The 20,858-nt window shown below is 50.9% G+C and overlaps 1 protein-coding gene across 1 annotated transcript; it reads left to right on the top strand.

Annotated features, from left to right (window-relative positions):
• The first annotated feature begins 575 nt into the window (after nucleotides 1–575).
• emc7b (ER membrane protein complex subunit 7b) lies at nucleotides 576–19,305 on the top strand. Its single transcript, XM_078233307.1, has 5 exons — nucleotides 576–1,269; nucleotides 8,645–8,764; nucleotides 10,737–10,875; nucleotides 16,759–16,839; nucleotides 18,658–19,305. Exons 1-5 carry the CDS (start codon nucleotides 1,070–1,072, stop codon nucleotides 18,802–18,804), a joined length of 687 nt encoding a protein of 228 aa, XP_078089433.1. The 5' UTR covers nucleotides 576–1,069; the 3' UTR covers nucleotides 18,805–19,305.
• The last annotated feature ends 1,553 nt before the right edge of the window (nucleotides 19,306–20,858 follow it).

Below are 20,858 nucleotides of genomic sequence, written 5' to 3'. Positions count from 1 at the left end.
CCTGGTTCTCTCACTCTCTATCTCCCTCTCTCCTCCATCCCTCACTCCCTCTGTCTCTCCTCACTCCCTCTTTCCTTCCTCACTATCTTCTCCCTCATTGTGTCCCTCACACTCTGTTTCACTCCCTCACTTTCCCAATCCCCTCACTCCCTCCCTCTCTCCTCACTCCCTATCTCTCTCTCCCTCAGTCCCTATTTCTCTCACTCACTATCTCCCTTCTGTGTTCCTCACACCCCATTTCCCTTCCTCATTTTTTCACTCCCTCCCTATCTCTCTCCTCATTCCCTGTCCCTATCTCACTCCCTATCTGTCTCCTCACTTTCTCTGTTGCTCCTCACTCTCTCCTCGCTCACTCTTTCCTTCCTCACACTCAACCTCACTATCTCCTCCCTCATTGTGTCCCTCACACACTCTATCTCCTCCATCCCTCACTCCCTCTGTCTCTCCTCACTCCGTCTCCTCACTCACTCTTCCCTCCCTCACTGTGTCCCTCACTCTATTTCCTTCCCTGACTATCACCCCCTCCTTCCTCAGTCCCTCCCTCCCGAACTCCCTCACTCTGTCCCTTACTCCCTACCTCTCTCTCCCTCAGTCCCTATCTCCCTCCCTCACCATCTCCCTCCCTCCCTCACCATCTCCTTCCCTCCCTCACCATCTCCTTCCCTCCCTCACCATCTCCCTCCCTCCCTCACCATCTCCCTCCCTCCCTCACCATCTCCCTCCCTCCCTCACCATCTCCTTCCCTCCCTCACCATCTCCTTCCCTCCCTCACCATCTCCTCTCTCAGTGTCCCTGACACTCCATTTCCCCCTCAGTCCCTCCCTATCTCCCTCACTGTCCCTCATTCCCTCCTTCCCATCTCTCTCTCCCTCACTATCTCCTCTCCCTCAGTGTCCCTCACACTATTTTCCGCCCCAGTCCCGCTCTCCTCACTCCCTATCTCCTCACTATCTCCCCCTCATTGTGTCCCTCACACTTCCCTCGCTCCCCCCTTCAGTCTCTCCCTATCTCTCTCCCTCCGTCCCTATTTCCCTCAATCACTATCTCCTCCTCCCTCCCCCTCAGTGTGATGGCGCTGGCGGTGCTCCCGCTGCTGTTGGCGGTTCTCTCCCTCTGTCTCTGTCTCTCCCGCGGCTCCGAGTCTGAGGGCGGCTCCGGGGAGCGGTTCCGGATCGAGGGCCGGGCGGTGGTGCCGGGGGTGCGGCCGCAGGACTGGATCCACACGGCGCGGGTGCTGGTGGAGGGAGAGGAGCACGTCGGCTTCTTCAAGTAAGGACAGGCCGCGGCGGCGGCGGCGGGGGACTCGAGCCCGGGGCCTGGGGGGCCCGGCACTGAGGCCTGGTGTCGGAGCCCGGGGATCGGGGCCTAGGCCCCCGCTGTCGGAGCCGGGACTCTGGGTTCAGGCCCCGGGCCGGGACTGGGCCTCACAGCCTCGGCCTCTCCCTCTCTCCCGGGGACGGATTTTGCTGAAACTCCATCGGGCACAACAACTGGAAACTGCATTTGTGTAGCGCCCACCACCTCCCCCAGTGTTTCACAGCCAGTGTGCACCCCGGGGGTGAGTGTGGGTCACCCTGGCGGAGAGTGCGGTAACTGTTACTGTGTGGGGGACACGGTGGCCGGACCCTGTTCCCCACGGGGTCACTGGCGGCTAATCCGTGCTTTGTGATGATATTTGAGGGATAAATATTGCCCGGGATGTTGGGGATAACCGGTCACCCTCACCCCCCCATCACCCCCACCCAACCATCACCCCCCACCCGCTCCCCCCTCACCACCCCCTCCCCCCTCACCACCCGCTCCCCCCTCACCACCCGCTCCCCCCTCCCCCCCCACCCGCTCCCCCCTCCCCCCCCACCCGCTCCCCCCTCACCACCCGCTGCCCCCTCACCACCCGCTCCCCCCTCCCCCCCCACCCGCTCCCCCCTCCCCCCCCACCCGCTCCCCCCTCCCCCCCCACCCGCTCCCCCCTCCCCCCCCACCGCTCCCCCCTCCCCCCCCACCCGCTCCCCCCTCCCCCCCCACCCGCTCCCCCCTCCCCCCCCACCCGCTCCCCCCTCCCCCCTCCCCCCCCACCCGCTCCCCCTCCCCCCCCACCCGCTCCCCCCTCACACCCCACCTGCTCCCCCCTCACCCCCTCACCGGCTCCCCCCTCACCCGCTCCCCAGCTACCCCCTCACCCGCTCCCCCCTCACCCCCACCCGCTCCCCCCTCACCCCCCACCCGCTCCCCCCTCACCCCCCACCCGCTCCCCCCTCACCCCCCACCGCTCCCCCCTCACCCCCCACCCGCTCCCCCCTCACCCCCCACCCGCTCCCCCCTCACCCCCCACCCGCTCCCCCCTCACCCCCCACCCGCTCCCCCCTCACCCCCACCCGCTCCCCCCTCACCCCCCACCCGCTCCCCCCTCACCCCCACCCGCTCCCCCCTCACCCCCCACCCGCTCCCCCCTCACCCCCCACCCGCTCCCCCCTCACCCCCCACCCGCTCCCCCCTCACCCCCCACCCGCTCCCCCCTCACCCCCACCCGCTCCCCCCTCACCCCCCACCCGCTCCCCCCTCACCCCGCACCCGCTCCCCCCTCACCCCCACCCGCTCCCCCCTCACCCCCCACCCGCTCCCCCCTCACCCCCCACCCCGCTCCCCCCTCACCCCCCACCCGCTCCCCCCTCACCCCCCACCCGCTCCCCCCTCACCCCCCACCCGCTCCCCCCTCACCCCCCACCCGCTCCCCCCTCACCCCCCACCCGCTCCCCCCTCACCCCCCACCCGCTCCCCCCTCACCCCCCACCCGCTCCCCCCTCACCCCCCACCCGCTCCCCCCCTCACCCCCCACCCGCTCCCCCCTCACCCCCCACCCGCTCCCCCCTCACACCCCCACCCGCTCCCCCTCACCCCCCACCCGCTCCCCCCTCACCCCCTACCCGCTCCCCCCTCACCCCCCACCCGCTCCCCCCTCACCCCCCACCCGCCTCACCCCCACCCCGCTCACCCCCCACCCGCTCACCCCCCACCCGCTCCCCCCTCACCCCCCACCCGCTCCCCCCTCACCCCCCACCCGCTCCCCCCTCACCCCCCACCCGCTCCCCCCTCACCCCCCACCCGCTCCCCCCTCACCCCCCACCCGCTCCCCCCTCACCCCCCACCCGCTCCCCCCTCACCCCCCACCCGCTCCCCCCTCACCCCCCACCCGCTCCCCCCTCACCCCCCCACCCGCTCCCCCCTCACCCCCCACCCGCTCCCCCCTCACCCCCACCCGCTCCCCCCTCACCCCCCACCCGCTCCCCCCTCACCCCCCACCCGCTCCCCCCTCACCCCCCACCCGCTCCCCCCTCACCCCCCACCCGGTCCCCCCTCACCCCCCACCCGCTCCCCCCCACCCCCCACCCGCTCCCCCCCCACCCCCCACCCGCTCCCCCCCCACCCCCACCCCGCTCCCCCCCCACCCCCCACCCGCTCCCCCCCCACCCCCCACCCGCTCCCCCCCACCCCCCACCCGCTCCCCCCCCACCCCCCACCCGCTCCCCCCTCACCCCCCACCCGCTCCCCCCTCACCCCCCACCCGCTCCCCCCTCACCCCCCACCCGCTCCCCCCTCACCCCCCACCCGCTCCCCCCTCACCCCCCACCCGCTCCCCCCTCACCCCCCACCCGCTCCCCCCTCACCCCCCACCCGCTCCCCCCTCACCCCCCACCCGCTCCCCCCTCACCCCCCACCCGCTCCCCCCTCACCCCCCACCCGCTCCCCCCTCACCCCCCACCCGCTCCCCCCTCACCCCCCACCCGCTCCCCCTCACCCCCCACCCGCTCCCCCCTCACCCCCCACCCGCTCCCCCCTCACCCCCCACCCGCTCCCCCCTCACCCCCCACCCGCTCACCCCTCACCCCCCACCCGCTCCCCCCTCACCCCCCACCCGCTCCCCCCTCACCCCCCACCCGCTCCCCCCTCACCCCCCACCCGCTCCCCCCTCACCCCCCACCCGCTCCCCCCTCACCCCCCACCCGCTCCCCCCTCACCCCCCACCCGCTCCCCCCTCACCCCCCACCCGCTCCCCCCTCACCCCCCACCCGCTCCCCCCTCACCCCCCACCCGCTCCCCCCTCACCCCCCACCCGCTCCCCCCTCACCCCCCACCCGCTCCCCCCTCACCCCCCACCCGCTCCCCCCTCACCCCCCACCCGCTCCCCCCTCACCCCCCACCCGCTCCCCCCTCCCCACCCACCTGCTCCCCCAGATAGCGGCCGAGGAATCTTTTACATCCACCCCAATAGGCAGAGGGACCTCGAATCAGCGTCTCCTGCAAAAAACAGCACCTCCAACACTGCGGCACTCCCTTCTCCCACCTCAATCCTCACCTCAAGTCCCAGAATGCGACGCGGGATAACCCAGCACAGTGGTTAGCACTGCTTGCCCACAGCGCCAGGGACACGGGTTCAATTCCGGCCTCGGGTCACTGTCTGTGTGGAGTCTGCATGTTCTCCCTGTGTCTGTGTGGGTTTCCTCCGGGTGCTCTGGTTTTCTCCCACCGTCCAAAGATATGTAGGTTCAGTTGATTGGCCGTGCTAAATTGACCCTAGTGTCAGTGGGATTAGCAGGGTAAATATGTGGGGTTACGGGAATGGAGCCTGGGAGGGATTGTTGTCAGTGCTGGCTCGACGGGCCGAATAGCCTCTTTCTGCACTGTAGGGATTCAATGACGGATTCTACTTTAGAAAAGTGGCCCTGGGATCTGTGGGGTGTGTCCGTCCGAAAGGGCAGATGGACCTCCGTTTAACATCCTCAAACAGACCTCCTCCCTCCGTTCTAAATTGTAATGTTCACCAAGGTTACATGCTCAAGGTCCTGTATTGGAATGTGAACCCACAGCCTTCTGACTGACTAAAATGCTTTTCTTTGAAGTGCTATCGCTGTTAAGACAGCCAGTTGTGACAACAGGGGAACTTTTATGTGTGGTTCACTTGGTAGCACACTTGCTTAAGAGGTCCACTTTGGTTCTCTTTGGAAAGAATGGGTGAGTTACCTCTGCTGTCCTGGCCATTATTTATCTCACAATATCACCAGTTGTTACCATTATGCTGTGTGTGGGAGCTTGCTTGGCTGTTGTTTCCTCCACTCCAATGTTGACTACATTTCAAAGCGACTTCATTGGCTGTGAACCTCTGGTGGTCACGATACAAAATGTGTGCCTCTTTTTCTCTGCTAAAAAATGGGCAGCAAGTGACAACCACACCGAATGTAGGACAGATCTTTTCAAATCCGATAGAGTTGAGCTACTTGTGAAGCTGTTAATCCCTCTTATTCTCCCGATGGTGTTGATCCTCCCTGCTGCATGTTATCCCCTGACGCTGTGGGGCCACCTCAGGTTGCCAGCGTTGGCAGGTTCAGTGCGTTTGTCGTGTTTAGCTGTACCTGTTCCTCGCTTGATCTGCTTTGCAGTGATAGCTGAGGATTGAGATCTGTGAATTCTGTGTGACTGAAACCAGTTATAGCCTTCCTTTTGGAAGTTCACCACTCATCCCAGACCAAAGATTAAACTTGAGACCTTTCTTCTCTTGCGCGCTTTACCACCAGACCTGCTGCTGAACTTATTGGGCCATCTAACTGGACAGTTTATTTTGAAAGAGCTGAAAATTTGGTTGCAGTGGATTTGTTTTATTTTCAGTGAGCCTAAAATTGGCAAATGTGTTTTTTGATGCATGAATTGTAACACGGAAGTTGCTATTTCACCCTTTGAGTTGGTGTTGACTCTTAAACTGAAGCTATGTTTTGTCCTTGCCTTTTCTTGTTTGATTTGATTGATTGCCACATATGTTGGTATACAGTGAAAAGTATTGTTTCTTGTGCACTATACAGACAAAGCATACCGTTCATAGAGAAGGAAAGGAGTGAGTGCAGAATGTAGTGTTGCAGTCATAGCTAGGGTGTTGCGAAAGATCAGCTTAATGCAAGGTAGGTCCATTCAAGAATCTAATGGCAGCAGGGAAGAAGCTGTTTTTGAGTTGGTTGGTACATGATCTCAGACTTTTGTATCTTTTTAATGACGGAAGAAGGTGGAAAAGAGTATGTCGTCCTGATCCTTCATTATGCTGGCTGCTTTTCCGAGGCAGTGGGAAGTGTACACAGTGTCAATGGATGGGAGGCTGGTTTGAGTGATGGACTGGGTTTCATTTATGACCCTTTGTAGTTACTTGCCGTCTTAGACAGAGCAGGAACCATACCATGCTTTGATACAACCAGAAAGAATGCATTCTGTGGTGTGTCTGTAGAAGTTGGTTAGAGTTGTAGCGGGCATGCCAAATTTCCTTGGTCTCCTGAGAAAGTAGAGGCGTTGGTGGGCTTTCCTAACTATAGCGTCCGCATGGAGGGACCAGGACAGGTTGTTGGTGATCTGGACATCGAGAAACCTAAAGCTCTCGACCATTTCTACTTCGTCCCCATTGATGTGGACAGGGGCATGCCCTCCACTACGCTGCCTGAAGTCGATGACTATCTCCTTTGTTTTGTTGACATTGAGGGAGAGATTATTGTCATCGCACCAGTTCACCAGATTCATTATCTCTTTCCTGTACTGTGTCTCGTCATTGTTTAAGATCCGACCCACAACGGTGGTCATCAGCAAACTTGAAAATCGTGTTGTATCTTTTATACCACATTTTAAATACCATACGTGACTCTTTAAGTGATCTAGCTTTTTACTTTACCTCAAGTGGCGAGAGGCTTTTGTTTAAGGTCAATTCTTGGACAGGGAGAACCTGCAGGGAAGATTAGTTGAATCTGAAAGTGAAGATATACAAGCTTATCTGCACTGTTGAGTTATTCCTGAAGTATTAACAAGCAATGGGCTAATTCGGAAAGAATTCTTGGCAAATTGCGGCTTGAAATGACTATTGAGGAAGTTCCAAAGACCAAGTTGTCAATAGCAAATAGCCTCCAGAATAGAAATGGAAGAATATGATTATTCTTATTACACCCAAAATCAACTATTGCCCCACACCCCCATCATTGTTCCAGCTGTTTCTCAATTGATTCCAGGATTGTTTTGCCTACCCCACCCTTCCCAAAGATCAATTTCATGTGTTCACACTTTGCATGAAGAATTTTGCCGCTTTCAATTTGAACTAAGGTTTTTTTCCTCCAACTGCCACTGTTTAATTAGAAGAAATCATCTGGATTTCCATGTACCAGGGCGGCACGGTGACGCAGTGGTTGGCATTGCTGCCTTACAGCGCCAGGGTCCCGGTTTCAATTCTGGCCTTGAGTGACTGTGTGGAGTCTGCAAGTTCTCCCCATGTCTGCATGGGTTTCCTCCGGGTGCTCAGGTTTTCTCTCACAGTCCAAAGATGTGCGGGTTAGGTTGATTGGCCATGCTAAATTGCCCCATCGTGTCAGGGGGATTAGCAGGGTAAATGCGTGGGGTTATGGGGAAAGGGCCTGCAGCCTTGATGGGCCGAATGGCCTCCTTCTGTACTATAGGGATTCTATGATTCATTGTCATGTTGCTAACGTGTTGGTTGCCTCTGTTCAAAGCTGAAAAGCCTGAAATTCCTCATAATTCAGTCTTTTTAGTGCTGCTATCCGTCTCCTCGTCCTTCCTTTCACCTCTGAACATTTTGATTTGATTTATTATTGTCACATGTATTAACATACAGTGAAAAGTATTGTTTCTTGCACGCTATACAGAGCATACTGTTCATAGAGAAGGAAAGGAGAGAGTGCAGAATGTAGTGTGACGGTCATAGCTCGGGTGTAGAGAAAGATCAACTTTATGCAAGGTAGGTCCATTCAAAAGTCTGACAGCAGCAGGGAAGAAGCTGTTCTTGAGTTGGTTGGTACGTGACCTCAGACTTTTGTATCTTTTTCCCGATGGAAGAAGGTGGAAGAGAGGATGCCTGCGGTGCGTGGAGTCCTTAATTATGCTTGATTGTCTTCCTTGTGTTCTGTAGAGTTTGGGGACGGTGAGCAGTAAGTTAATTAATATACATGATCTCTTCAAACTTTGCAAACATGCAAATTAGGAACAGGAATAGACCATTCGGCCCCTCGAGCCTGCTGTAACATTCAGTAAGATTATGGCTGATCCGATTGTGGTTTTAACTCCACTTTTCTGGCTACTCCTATACCCTTGGATTCCCTTGTCAAACAAGAACATATCTAGTGACTGTCCCTCCAGCTCCTTCTGGTGAGAGAATTCCAAAGAGTCACAACCCTCTGAGAGAAAAGGTTTCTTCTGTTCTCCATCTTCAATGGGAGATCCTTCGTTTTTAAACTGTGTTCTCCCCCCCCCCCAATTCTGGTCCGTCCCGTAAGGGGAAACATCTTTTCAGCATCCATATAAAATAATAGATAAAAACAAATTACTGCGGATGCTGGAATCTGAAACCAAAAGAGAAAATGCTGGAAAATCTCAGCAGGACAAAGGGTCATCTGGACTCGAAACGTCAGCTCTTTTCTCTCCTTACAGATGCTGTCAGACCTGCTGAGATTTTCCAGCATTTTCTGTTTGGTATCTTTTCAACATCCACCTTGTAACTTCCCCTCACGATCTTGTGGTTGGTTGGACATGCAGTTACTTACCCGAACACCAAAATGGCATTTATCAAACCCGAGTTTCTATAGTGTTTCAGCCGATGTCTTTCACTTTGTAGGACGGATGGAACTTTCACTGTAAACGATGTTCCTTCTGGTTCGTATGTGGTGGAAATAGTGTCCGCGGCCTATCACTTTGAACCTGTGCGAGTTGACATAACCTCCAAGGGTAAAATCAGGTAAGAATGAACAAATAATTAACACTGAAGCAATTTTTATTTTTAATTCATTTTAAATTTCTTCTTGCAAGGCTTCTGTTTCTTGATGTCCGAATGTATTATGTCACGTTGCAGTAACTTAATTTAGTTTCACATTTTTGAAATGTGCGGGTCAGTCACTAAGGTCCAAGGAAAGGCTGGGGCCATTTTAATAAAGGCTGTGATTCTCCTTAATAAAAGCAAATTACTGCAGATGCTGGAATCTGAAACCAAAAGAGAAAACGCTGGAAAATCTCAGCAGGTCTGGCAGCATCTGTAAGGAGAGAAAAGAGTTGACGTTTCGAGTCCAGACGACCCTTTGTCAAAGCTCGACTAGCTTAGGGGTTTTGAAAAAAAAAGGGCGGCATGGACAAGTTGGGCTGAAGGGCCTGTTTCCATGCTGTAAACCTCTATGACTCTCAAAGGCTGTGATTCTCCTTGTCTTGCCACTTTTAAACAGTTTCCCCCCACCCCAAGCCAGATGTACCTCCATTCAATGTTCAGCAGTCGCTGCCTCCCTAAATTACATTCCTTCTCTAAGATGTTCCTTAAATGGAATCGAATCCCTACAGTTCAGAAGGAGGCCATTCGGCCCATCAAACTTGCACCGACAAGAATCCCACCCAGGTCCTATTCCCATAACCCCATGTATTTACCTTGCTAGCCCCCCTGACACTAAGGGGCAATTTAGCATGGCCAATCCACTAACCTGCACATCTTTGGACTGTGGAAGGAAACTGGAGTACCCGGAGGAAACCCACGCAGCCACAGGGAGAACATGCAAACTCCACGCAAACAGTGACCCAAGGCCAGAATTGAACCCGGGTCCCTGGTGCTGTGAGGCAGCAGTGCTAACCACCGTGCTGCTGCCATAAGACCTAACCTTGTTGACCAAGCTTTGAGTCATTTGACCTACGAGCTCCTTACGTGGTTTGGTCTCACAACCGGCAACCTCAGGACCCAGTCTGCACCGGATTTTGGATCTTGCCAGGTTTTTAAAAAAATGGTCCCAAAGTATTTCTCAGTAGCTGTTGTGTAACCACATAAAGCTCAACAGTGACCAAGCTCAGTTACACTGAAGCTGGATGGTGCTTTAGTAAGGCCACAGCTTAAAAAAGCCCTGTTCACTTTGGTACATTGGAGCAGCTGGGGAAAGACTCAAGATGGAAGTTGTGCAGAGAAGCACAACTTTCCAAACTTATCCGAGCTAGGTCAAGGGCTGCTCCGACCATCTGGAGCATGGGAAACGATGGGTGGGCGAAGTGGTTAACTACTTGCCACACCATCGTGCTACCGATGCAACAACTCCCCGAACAAACCAGCAAGTTTTTTTTACTCATTAAATAACATCTATAACTCTTGTCTGGCCCATTGATTTAAAAAAAAATGTCCTGTTTCTGGACACTTCTGGTTTTCAGAAAGCTGGATTCGAGGTGTTGAATCAGTATTTTGTCTTGTGTTGTTCCTTTGAAGTGTCTTGAGATGTTTCACTACATTATAGGCGTCATATAAATTGAAGTTGTTGTTGCTGTTATAAAATCAGTGCAGAAGGAGGCCATTCGGTCCATCGAGTCTGCACTGCTTCTGACGGAGTATATTACCCAGGCCTACATCCCACACATCCTTGGACACTAAGGGTCAATTTAGCACGGCCACCCATCCAGCCTGCACATCTTTGGACTGTGGGAGGAAACCGGAGGAAACCCACGCAGACACGAGGAGAATGTCTCAAACTCAGTGACCCAAAGCCGGAATTGAACCCGGGTCCCTGGCGCTGTGAGGCAGCAGTGCTAACCACTGTGCCACCATCCTGTTTGAATAAACCAACCATTAAACATTTCAAAAGTCTTGATACTTGGACATTTTGTACCAAATGGGAGGCCGTGCAAGTAATTTTTGGCAATCAAGTTGTTCTACTCATTTTTATAATTTTTCAAATTTGTTTTCTTACAAGAGCAAGGCACGTGAACTACTTAAAGGCATCTGAAGTGATTAGGTTGCCATATCCCATACAAATCAAATCATCTGGTCCTCCTCCATACTTCCTGAAGAGAGAAACATGGGGTTGGACAGACTTCCTCATGAACCCCATGGTAAGTGTTTATGAACTACGATTGTAGCATGTTAGGAATTGGTTAACAGACTTTCCAATTTTAAGTCTTAATTTGATGTCAATTATTCAGTATATAAAGTCACTGATATATAAAGGGGCTACAGGTGGCACTGGGTGTTGGTGGAGAATTGTATGTGGAGTTGGATCAATGAAATAAAGGTAGTTTATGAAGAAGCAGAACTCGTGTCTACTGAACTACAATCGAGAAGGCTCAAACATTGCATTTTTTCCGACAGTGTGTTTATTGTAAACTGGGAGGAAAAAATGACTGCGTTAGGTGGAATATATAGTTTTACATAATCTATAGCGCCATTAGGATGAGAATAGGTCATGTACAGGCTCTTGTGAACTTCCCTGAAATTCTGCGATGCTTCTCAAGGGATAATGGGCAATTTCTCTTCATGTCTGGACCAATAACCGCCCATCAACCAGCACTGTCAGGACAGATTAACTAGTCATTCATTTCATTGTGACACGTCGAAAGCTTGGTGCTTTACACATTAACTTGCTGAATTTTCCTGCAATATTGCAGTTTTAGAAGTAATTTATGTCAAGATGATTACCAAGCATGGTATTGTGTTATACAAACTCGAGACTTTTTCATTCTTGGACTGTTAAAGTTGAGTGCCCAGGAAGCCCAGTTCACAGGGCTCATTTTCATTAGGGGAGACAATGGCCGAGTGGTATTATCATCAGACTATTAATCCAGAAACTCAACTAACGTTCTGGGGACCTGGGTTCGAATCCCACCACAGCAGATGGAATTTGAATTCAGTAAAAAATACCTGTAATTAAGAATCTACTGATGACCATGAAACCATTGTCGATTGTTGCAAAAACCCATCTGGTTCACTGATGTCCTTTAGGGAAGGAAATCTGCCATCCTTACCTGGTCTGGCCTATATGTGACTCCAGAGCCACAGCAATGTGGTTGACTCTCAACTGCCCTCCAAGGGGAACTAGGGATGGGCAATAAATGCTGACCAGCCAGCGACGCCCATGACCCATGAAAGAATAAAAACAAAATTTGCGTCAATGGGGCTTTGGAAGAACCTGTGCGCAGCAATGCTAGTTTAACACCTCGGTTATACTGCAGAACTTCTTCAATGAAAGCGCAAAGCACTTTCTTTTTTTTGCCCCATATATTCCCTCCCAGAAATGTTGCAAACCAGGTTCAAAGATTGCAGCAATGCTGAGGCGGCCAGTTACAGAATCAGAGATTTTTTGTTTATTTATTCATGAGGCATGGGCGTCGCTGGCTTGCCAGCATTTATTGCCCATCTCTAGTTGCCCTTGAGAAGATGGTGGTGAGCTGCCTTCTTGAACCGCTGTTATAAATGAGTGGGCCATTAAAATAACTTGCTCGGCCACTTCAGAGGGCAGTTGAGAGTCAACCACATTGTTGTGGCTCTGGAGTCACATGTAGGCCAGACCAAGTAAGGACGGTAGATTTCCTTCCCTAAAGGACATTAGTGAACCAGATGGATTTTTCCGACAATTGACAATGGTTTCGTGGTCATCAATAGATTCTTGATTCCAGATATACGGCACGGAAACAGGCCCTTTGGCCTAACTCGTCCATGCCGACCAGGTTTCCTGAACTGAACTAGTCCCATTTGCCTGCGTTCGGCCCATATCTCTCTGAGCCTTCCCTATCCAACAACAACTTTACAATTAAGATATCTTCTGAGGAAGGTTTGTACAAACTGATGCTTCAACGTAGCCAATAAGAATATAACAAAACTTACTCCAACTTATAAATGAAAGAAAGGGTTTAATAAAGAAACTTCATTACTCCAAACTTGGGGCCTCACCCTGGGCCACTCCAAGCTCCCCACAATTCCCAACAGGTTCTTATTTATACTGAGTCAGCTGACCATTACATCATTCTGTAATTGGTTCCATGGTTTACTGGGTCAGCTGACTCTTACAGATTGTTACCATTGGCCACATTACATCCAATACAAGGTGTCACCGGCTACATTCTAACAATTGGGACAATTTACCAAGCAGTTTTCTCTAAATATAAATATTTAGAGCAAGGATCAGCAGCATAAGTTAACTTAAGTCAAAATCTAGTAGCTGACTTAGTTCAGGCAGATAGTAATTAAGTTTTTAAAACTGAACTACATGCAAAAAATCTATTTTTTTAAGATAGACTTGTGTCATTCTCATTGAGAATGGAGGATTATTTTCCAGATTCCTTATTTCAGTTTGGATGTAGAAAATATTTTGTTCTCCTTTGGAGATGATGGAATATATCTAACTCAGGCTGCTCTCATTGGGATAGTTCAGTCAATGCTCACCTTTGCTGAATTTCCAACTTGAAGGAAGCATGTTGAATAGTGTTGTGGGAGTTTACACTGATGCCACTGTTTCCCCCTCTAACCATTATTCTTGCACATTTCCCTTTCAATATCTTCCCTGGTGGTTACGATTCTGCACTCTCACCACCGCGGCCCAGATTCGATTCCCAGTCAGGGAATGAAGATTTACAATGGACGGCACAGTGGTTAGCACTGCTGCCTCTCAGTGCCAGAGACCTGAGTTTGATTCCCAGGTCACAGTCTGTGCGGAGTCTGCACATTCTCCCTGTTTCTGCGTGGGTTTCCTCCGGGTGCTCCGGTTTCCCCCCATAGTCCAAAGATGTGGAGGTTAGGTGGATTGGGCATGCTAAATTGTTCTTTAATGTTAGGATGACTAGCAGGGTAAATGCATGGGATTATGGGGCCTGGATGAATTATTGTTGGTGCAGACCTGAGGGGCCGAATGGCCTCCTTCTGCACTGTAGGGATTCTGTGAATACACCAATGTTATTGGAGTTATTAAATGTTATTAATACTCCAAATTTAGGTGTGAATTATACTGTAAATGGCAGAACCCTAAGCAACATTAACATACAGAGGAATCTGGGTGTGCAGGTCCACAGTTCCCTAAAAATGACAACACAGATGGCCAAGGTGATTAATACGGCATATGGCGCGCTCCCTTCATCAGCCGGGGCATTGAGTACAGGAGTTGGGAAATCACGTTGCAGCTGTAGAAAACCTTGGTTAGGCTGCATTTGGAGTATTGCGTGCAGTTCTGGTCACCACACTACCAGAAGAATGTGGAAGCTTTGGAGAGAGTGCAAAGAAGGTTCACCAGGATGTTGCTTGGTCTCGAGGGTGTTGGCTCTGAGGAGAGGTTGAATAAACTAGGATTGTTTTCACTGGAAAGACGGAGGCTGAAGGGAGACCCGATAGAGGTCTACAAAATGATGAGAGGCACAGACAGGGTGGAGAGTCAGAGGCTTTTTCCCAGGGTGGAAGTGTCAATTACAAGGGGGCACAGGTTCAAGGTGAGAGGGGGAAAGCTTAAGGGAGATGTGCGGGGGAAGTTTTTCGCGCAGAGAGTGGTGGGTGTCTGGAACGCGCTCCCAGAGGAGGTGGCGGAAGCAGGCACATTAGAAACATTTAAGAGGCATCTGGATGGGTGCATGAATAGGGAGGGAAAAGAGGGATACGGACCGAGTAAGAGCAGAAGGGTTTTTCTTTAGTTTAGTTAGGGCATCATGATTGGAGTAAGGAGTTTAACAACACCAGGTTAAAGTCCAACAGGTTTATTTGGTAGCAAACGCCACTAGCTTTCGGAACGCTGCTCCTTCGTCAGGTGAGTGACGAAGGAGCAGCGCTCCGAAAGCTAGTGGCGTTTGCTACCAAATAAATCTGTTGGACTTTAACCTGGTGTTGTTAGACTCCTTACTGTGTTTACCCCAGTCCAACGCCAGCATCTCCACATCATCATGATTGGCACAGGCTTGGGGGGTGGGGAGGGTGCTAAAGGACCTGTTCCTGCGCTCTACTTCTCTTTGTTCTTTGTTATTGGAGGATTGGAAGGGAAATCCGAAAGAATAATTGTTGCATGTGTTTAAATTGTAAATTAACTTATTCATAGAATCCCTACAGTGCAGAAGGAGGCCACTCGGCTACCGAGCTTGTACCGACAACAATCCGACCCAGGCCCTATCCCTGTAACACCATATATTTATCCGGCTGGTCCTCCTGATACTAAGGGGCAATTTTTACATGGCCAATCAACCTGACCCCTACATCTTTAGAGTGTGGGAGGAAACCGGAGTACCCGGAGGAAACCCATGTGAACATGGGGAGAATGTGCAAACTCCACACAGACAGTGACTGGAGGCTGGAATTGAACCTGGCTCCCTGGCGCTGTGAGGCAGCAGTGCTAACCCACTGTGCTATCCTGCTGCCCTACAACTTCTGTTGTGATTGCTGAGAATGGAAGAAATAGGAGCTGGATAAGGCCTTGTGGTTCCTCCCAAGCCCAAACTGCCAGTCCCAATATCCTTAGCTTTTTTTGTGTCTTCAGGAAATGAATCCAGCTTTCCTGCCAGCAGCCTCCTCATGGGGCATGGAGATTCCAATTCCGATTCCCTCCCACCCGTCCTGTCATGGAGAGGCTACCTCCACGGAGCTGGCTGCTTCTGCATCTGGTGAGGAGCTGTTCCATTGGTGGCAGAATGCCAGTAAGGTTGCTAAAGACAGCCCCAATTAGGATTTAATCATTCCAATTGGCTGCCCATTTCCATGGTGCAGGCAGTAGATCCACTTCCCCACCTTCCCTTTGGAAACTTCACTGATGGCGGGAGTGCATCTTGGAGCCACTGTGAGACCGAGAGAGAGACACATACGTACCTCCCTCTCAGCGCCCCCCCCCCTCCTCCAAACCCTTTGTGTTCTCACCATTATACTTTCCCACCCAGCTTTGAATCCTCAGCAAACCTGGAGGTACAGTCCACTCAGTCCCTTAATCTAACTCAGTAATACAAACCACAGAATCGCTCAGTGCAGAAGAGGCCCTTCGTCCCAATGAATTTGCACTGACACATGAGAAACACCGGACCCACCTATCTAATCCCACTTAGCAGCAGACAACCCATTGCCCTGAATGTTATGATGTGTCAAGTGCTCATTCAGATACTTTTTAAAGGATGTGAGGCAACCCGTCTCTACCACCCTCCCAGGTAGCGCATTCCAGACAGCCACCACCCTCTGGGTAAAAAGGTTTATCCTCACATCTCCCCTAAACCTCCTGCCCCTCACCTTGAACCCAAGTCCCCTCATGACTGACCCTTCAACTAAGGGGAACAGCTGCTCCTTATCCACCCTGTCCATGTCTCTCATAATCTTGTACACCTCAATCGGGTCGCCCCTCAGTCTTCTCTGCTCCAACGAAAACAACCCAAGCCTATCCAACCTCTCTTCATAACTTCAATGTTCCATCCCAGGCAGCATCCTGGTGAATCTCCTCCGCACCCCTTCCAATGTAATCACATCCTTCCTATAATGTGGCGACCAGAGCTGCACACAGTGCTCCAGCTGTGGCCTCACCAAAGTTCTATATAACTCCAACATTGTAATCTATGCCTCAATTGATAAAGGCCTCGATTGATATGCTTTTTTCACCACCCTATTAACATGCCCTTCCGCTTTCAGAGATTTGTGGACAAACACGCCAAGGTTCCTCAGAACTTTCCAGTGTTGTGCCATTCATTGAATGCTTCCTTGTCAAATTACCCGTTCCAAAGTGTATCAGCTCTCACTTTTCAGAGTTAAATTCCAAATGGCAAATAGCTGAGGCCCCAGCACTGATCCTTGTGGCAAATCAGTGATGGCAACCTGAAAATTACCTGAGTTGTTCCTATTCTTTCTCTCCTTTCATCCATCTATTAGAGCGAACCATGTGAGCCCTGATCTTGTACAATAAGCTGACTGGATAGTGTTTCCTTCAAGCTGTGCCGAGTTCTCGCTTGCGGCCGACTTTGCGTTGGATTTTAAGATTGACTGTTGTGTTTACACAGGTCATGATGATGGTTCTTCCCTTGCTGATCATCCTCCTACTGCCTAAAGTGGTCAACACCAACGATCCCGAGATGAGGCGGGTGAGTACGCCCAGTTAAAACTTTTATTTAAAAAGCACGCCAGCACAAAACCTTTTAGCTTTGACAAAAGGTCATCTGGACTTGAAACGTCGACTCTTTTCTCTCCTTACAGATGCTGCCAGACCTGCTGAGGTTTTCCAGCAATTTCTCCTTTGGTTTCAGATTCCAGCATCTGCAGTAATTTGCTTTTACGCTAGGACAATATCCTGCGATTGTTTGATTTTAGTAGAAAAAAGTATCCACTACTTTTCTATTTAAAATTGGTGGAGAGCCATGTCACCTAGATGGTGCTCAATCTCAAACCGTATATCTGTGTTCCACATAATTTTAAATAACTTGTCATAGAATCCCTACAGTGCAGAAGGAGGCCGTTTGGCCCATCGAGCCTGCACCGCCCTTAACCCCACCCAGGCACTATCCCCATGCATTTACCCTAGCTAGTCCCCCTGACACTAAGGGGCACTTCATCATGGCCAATCAACGTAACCCGCACATCTTTGGAGTGTGGGAGGAAACCAGAGCACCCGGAGGAAACCCACGCAGACACGGGGAGAACGTGCAAAATCCACACAGACAGTGACCCAAGCCGGGAATTGAACCCGGGTTCCTGGAGCTGTGAGACAGCAGTGCTAACCACTGTGCCACCATGCCATGAGTCACCGTGAGTGACAATTTGGAGTATGTTTGAATTATTGGACATGAAACAATTATCACCAGAAAACCTCACCTAATTTGAAAAGTAACTCCATTTTCCATGGGCCCTAAGAACTATTTTGTGAATCGTTCTTTGTGATTCTATGATGGGGCAGTGTAATCATTTGTGTTGTATGACATAAGGGTTAGCTTGAAAGGAGTCCCTTGGCTAAGAAGAGCCGAATCTATTCTAGAAAGTTCTTTCTAATGTGTTTATTCTAAGATGTGCTTTATCAAAGGTTTAGTGATAAGATAATACTCCAAGAACTTGGCCATGTGATTCCGCAAGTTTGAGCTTTCAAAACTAGAAAAACTGATTTTTTATAGAATCCCTACAGTGCAGAAGGAGACCATTTGGCCCCTTAACTCTGCACCATCTCTTTGACAGAGTATTTTACCCAGGCCCTTTCCTTTGCTGTGGGTCTGTAGTCACATGTAGGCCAGACCGGGTAAGGATGGCAGATTTCCTTCGCTAAAGGACATTAGAGAACCAGATGGATTTTTCCGACAATCGACAATGGTTTCATGGTCATCAGTAGATTCTTAATTCCAGATTGTTATTGAATTCAAATTTTACCATCTGCCGTGGTGGGATGCGAACCCGGGACCCCAGAGCATTATCCTGGCTCTCTGGATCACAAGCCCAGCACTGCTACCTCACAGCGCCAGGGACCTGGGTTCAATCCCGGCCTCGAGTCCCTACCTGTGTGGAATTTGTACATTCTCCCCATGTCTGCGTGGGTTTCCTCTGGGTGCTCCAGTTTCCTCCCACACTCCAAAAATGTGCGGGTTAGGTTGATTGGCCATGCCAAATTGACCCTAGTGTCAGGGGGATCAGCAGGGTAAATGTGTGGGGTTACGGGAATTGGGCCTGGATGCGATTGTAGTCGGTACAGAATTGATGGGCCGAATGGCCTCTTTCTGTACTGTAGGGATTCTATACTTACCAATATGCCACTGCCTCCCTTTAAATATAGATTATCTGATTGTCCTGAACGTAACTCGCGTGCGAGACCGAACTGGGTTCTGGTGTTCTTAAAAATCCCACTTACTGATTATGTGTAGTTGTAGGGATGAGGCACGTTCTACAGCATCATCACAGCATATGTCTGCTTTCCATTTTAGGAGATGGAGCAATCCATGAACATGTTAAACCCGAACCACGAGTTGCCGGATGTTTCGGAGTTCATGACCCGCCTTTTCTCTTCCAAGTCATCGAAATCTGGAAGCGGTAGCAAGGCCGGCAAGAGTGGCGCCCTGAAGAGGAGGTAGTCCTTCCGGCAGTGTGTCGTTAGAGGTTAATATACACACAACGCCTGTCCATGCTCCAGAAAAATAAAATCGCCAGTAAAATAAATACTGAAAGCGTCTTTGCAAAGGAAAATAAAATGGGGGAAAAAAAAATATTTGACTTCTTGAAGACAAAGTGCTTGGTATTTATGTATATATGGAAACATCAAAAACTCTGTGTGTGTGCAGTGACCAGTATGTTCTGAAGCACTTATAATTTAGTTAAGGTGCAACTCGGAACAATAGCCCAGTTTATTTACTGCCAGCTTTGGTAAGTTTTTAGTTCGTTAGAAGTTTGCTCGAGAGAAAGTGAAATGTTTTGAATCCCTGTTCAGTTTGAGGTACAAAGCCGTGACATGCCTCAAATTCATGAAAGTGTATTCGAGGTAACTTTTGTTTCTGGGAGATGTACATTTTGAATGCATAAAATAAACCTAACACAAGAAAAGCCGTGTCTCGGTGGCTTTTCATCCAATCAAAGAATCAGTGTTGGCATAAACTTTGTGATTAATATTTGGACGTTTGTCCTCCTGATCCTAAGGTCACTAGCTCACTAAAAGTGTAAAGGGAATTACAGTTCATAGAAACCCGACAGTGCAGAAGGAGGCCATTCGGCCCATAGAGTCTGCACCGACAACAACCCCACCCAGGCCCTATCCGCATCATCCCACATATTTACCCTGCTAATCCCTCTAACCAACGCATCCCAGGACACTAAGGGGCCAATCAACCTAACCTGCACATCTTTGGAGTGTAGGAGGAAACCGGAGCACCCGGAGGAAACCCATGCAGACATGGGGAGAACGTGCAAACTCTGCATAGACAGTGACCCAAACCGGGAATCGAACCCGGGTCCCTGGCGCTGTGAGGCGGCAGTGCTAACCACTGTGCCACCCCAAGGAGTTCAAGTCTGCTGAGGTTACCTTTCCATCAAAACTTACAGTTTCCTATCAGAGCACTTTTTATAACCTTCTGAACAAATTTTTGTTCTTGCCTCTTAGTTGATGACCATTGCAGTTATTAATTAGTCATCATAGAACAAAAAAAAATGATATTTTGGGATGGCACGGTGGCACAGTGGTTAGCACTGCTGTCTCTCGGCTCCAGGGACCCAGGCTTGATTCCAGCCTTGGGTGACTGTGGAGTTTGCACATTCTCCCTGTGTCCGCATGGGTTTCCTCCGGGTGCTCCGGTTTCCTCCCACAGTCCAAAGATGTGCGGGTTAGGTGGCTGGCCGTGCGAAATTGCCCCTTAAAGTCCGTCCAAAGATGTGTAGGTTAGATGGATTATCTTGGGAAATGTGTGGGGTTACAGGGAAGAGGGCCTGGGTAAGATGCTCTGTCAGAGATTCGGTGATGACTTGATGGGCCGAATGGCCTCTTCTGCACTGTAGGAATTCTATAGTGATGGTGCTGAACTTTCTTTTGGTTTACACCAATTCCACTTGTCCTGACATTTTGGATTATGTCGTAACAAAGCTTTGGCTTTATTTTTTGTCTACTCTAGACAGTATTTTGTTACAGCCGTGTACGGTCTTTGTTTTCCAAATCTTTTTAACCCTTCCTGATAATTTCCTTACCTGTTACAGCACAAGATGTAAATCTCTAATGTGGGCAAGTGATTTACATTTATAGATCATCTGCTGAGGTTTGAGGTTTATAGTTAATGCCAACAAACAAGACTGAAACTCTTGCAAGGTTTCTCTGCAAGAATACTTTATGCTGCCAAAATCTCTAGCAGAAACAGAATTAATGCCAGACATTATTTCAGATCCTCTCCAAATTTAGCTCACGGTAAATCTTTGCAGGACCTGCAAATGTATGTGTATGAAAGTGGCACAGTAGTTAGCACTGCTGCCTCTCAGCGCCAGGGACCCGGGTTCGATTCCAGCTTGGGTCACTGTCTGTGTGGAGTCTGCACATTCTCCCCGGGTCTGTGTGGATTTCATCCGTGCTCTGGTTTCCTCCCACAGCCTGAAAGACCATAAGATATTGGAGTAGAGTTAGACCATTCGGCCCATCGAGTCTGCTCCGCCA

This window comes from Mustelus asterias, chromosome 18 (genome assembly GCF_964213995.1).
Source record: "Mustelus asterias chromosome 18, sMusAst1.hap1.1, whole genome shotgun sequence".
Classification (NCBI taxonomy): domain Eukaryota; kingdom Metazoa; phylum Chordata; class Chondrichthyes; order Carcharhiniformes; family Triakidae; genus Mustelus; species Mustelus asterias.
Note: the sequence above shows the minus strand (reverse complement) of the source record. Positions and strands in the feature narration are given on the sequence as shown.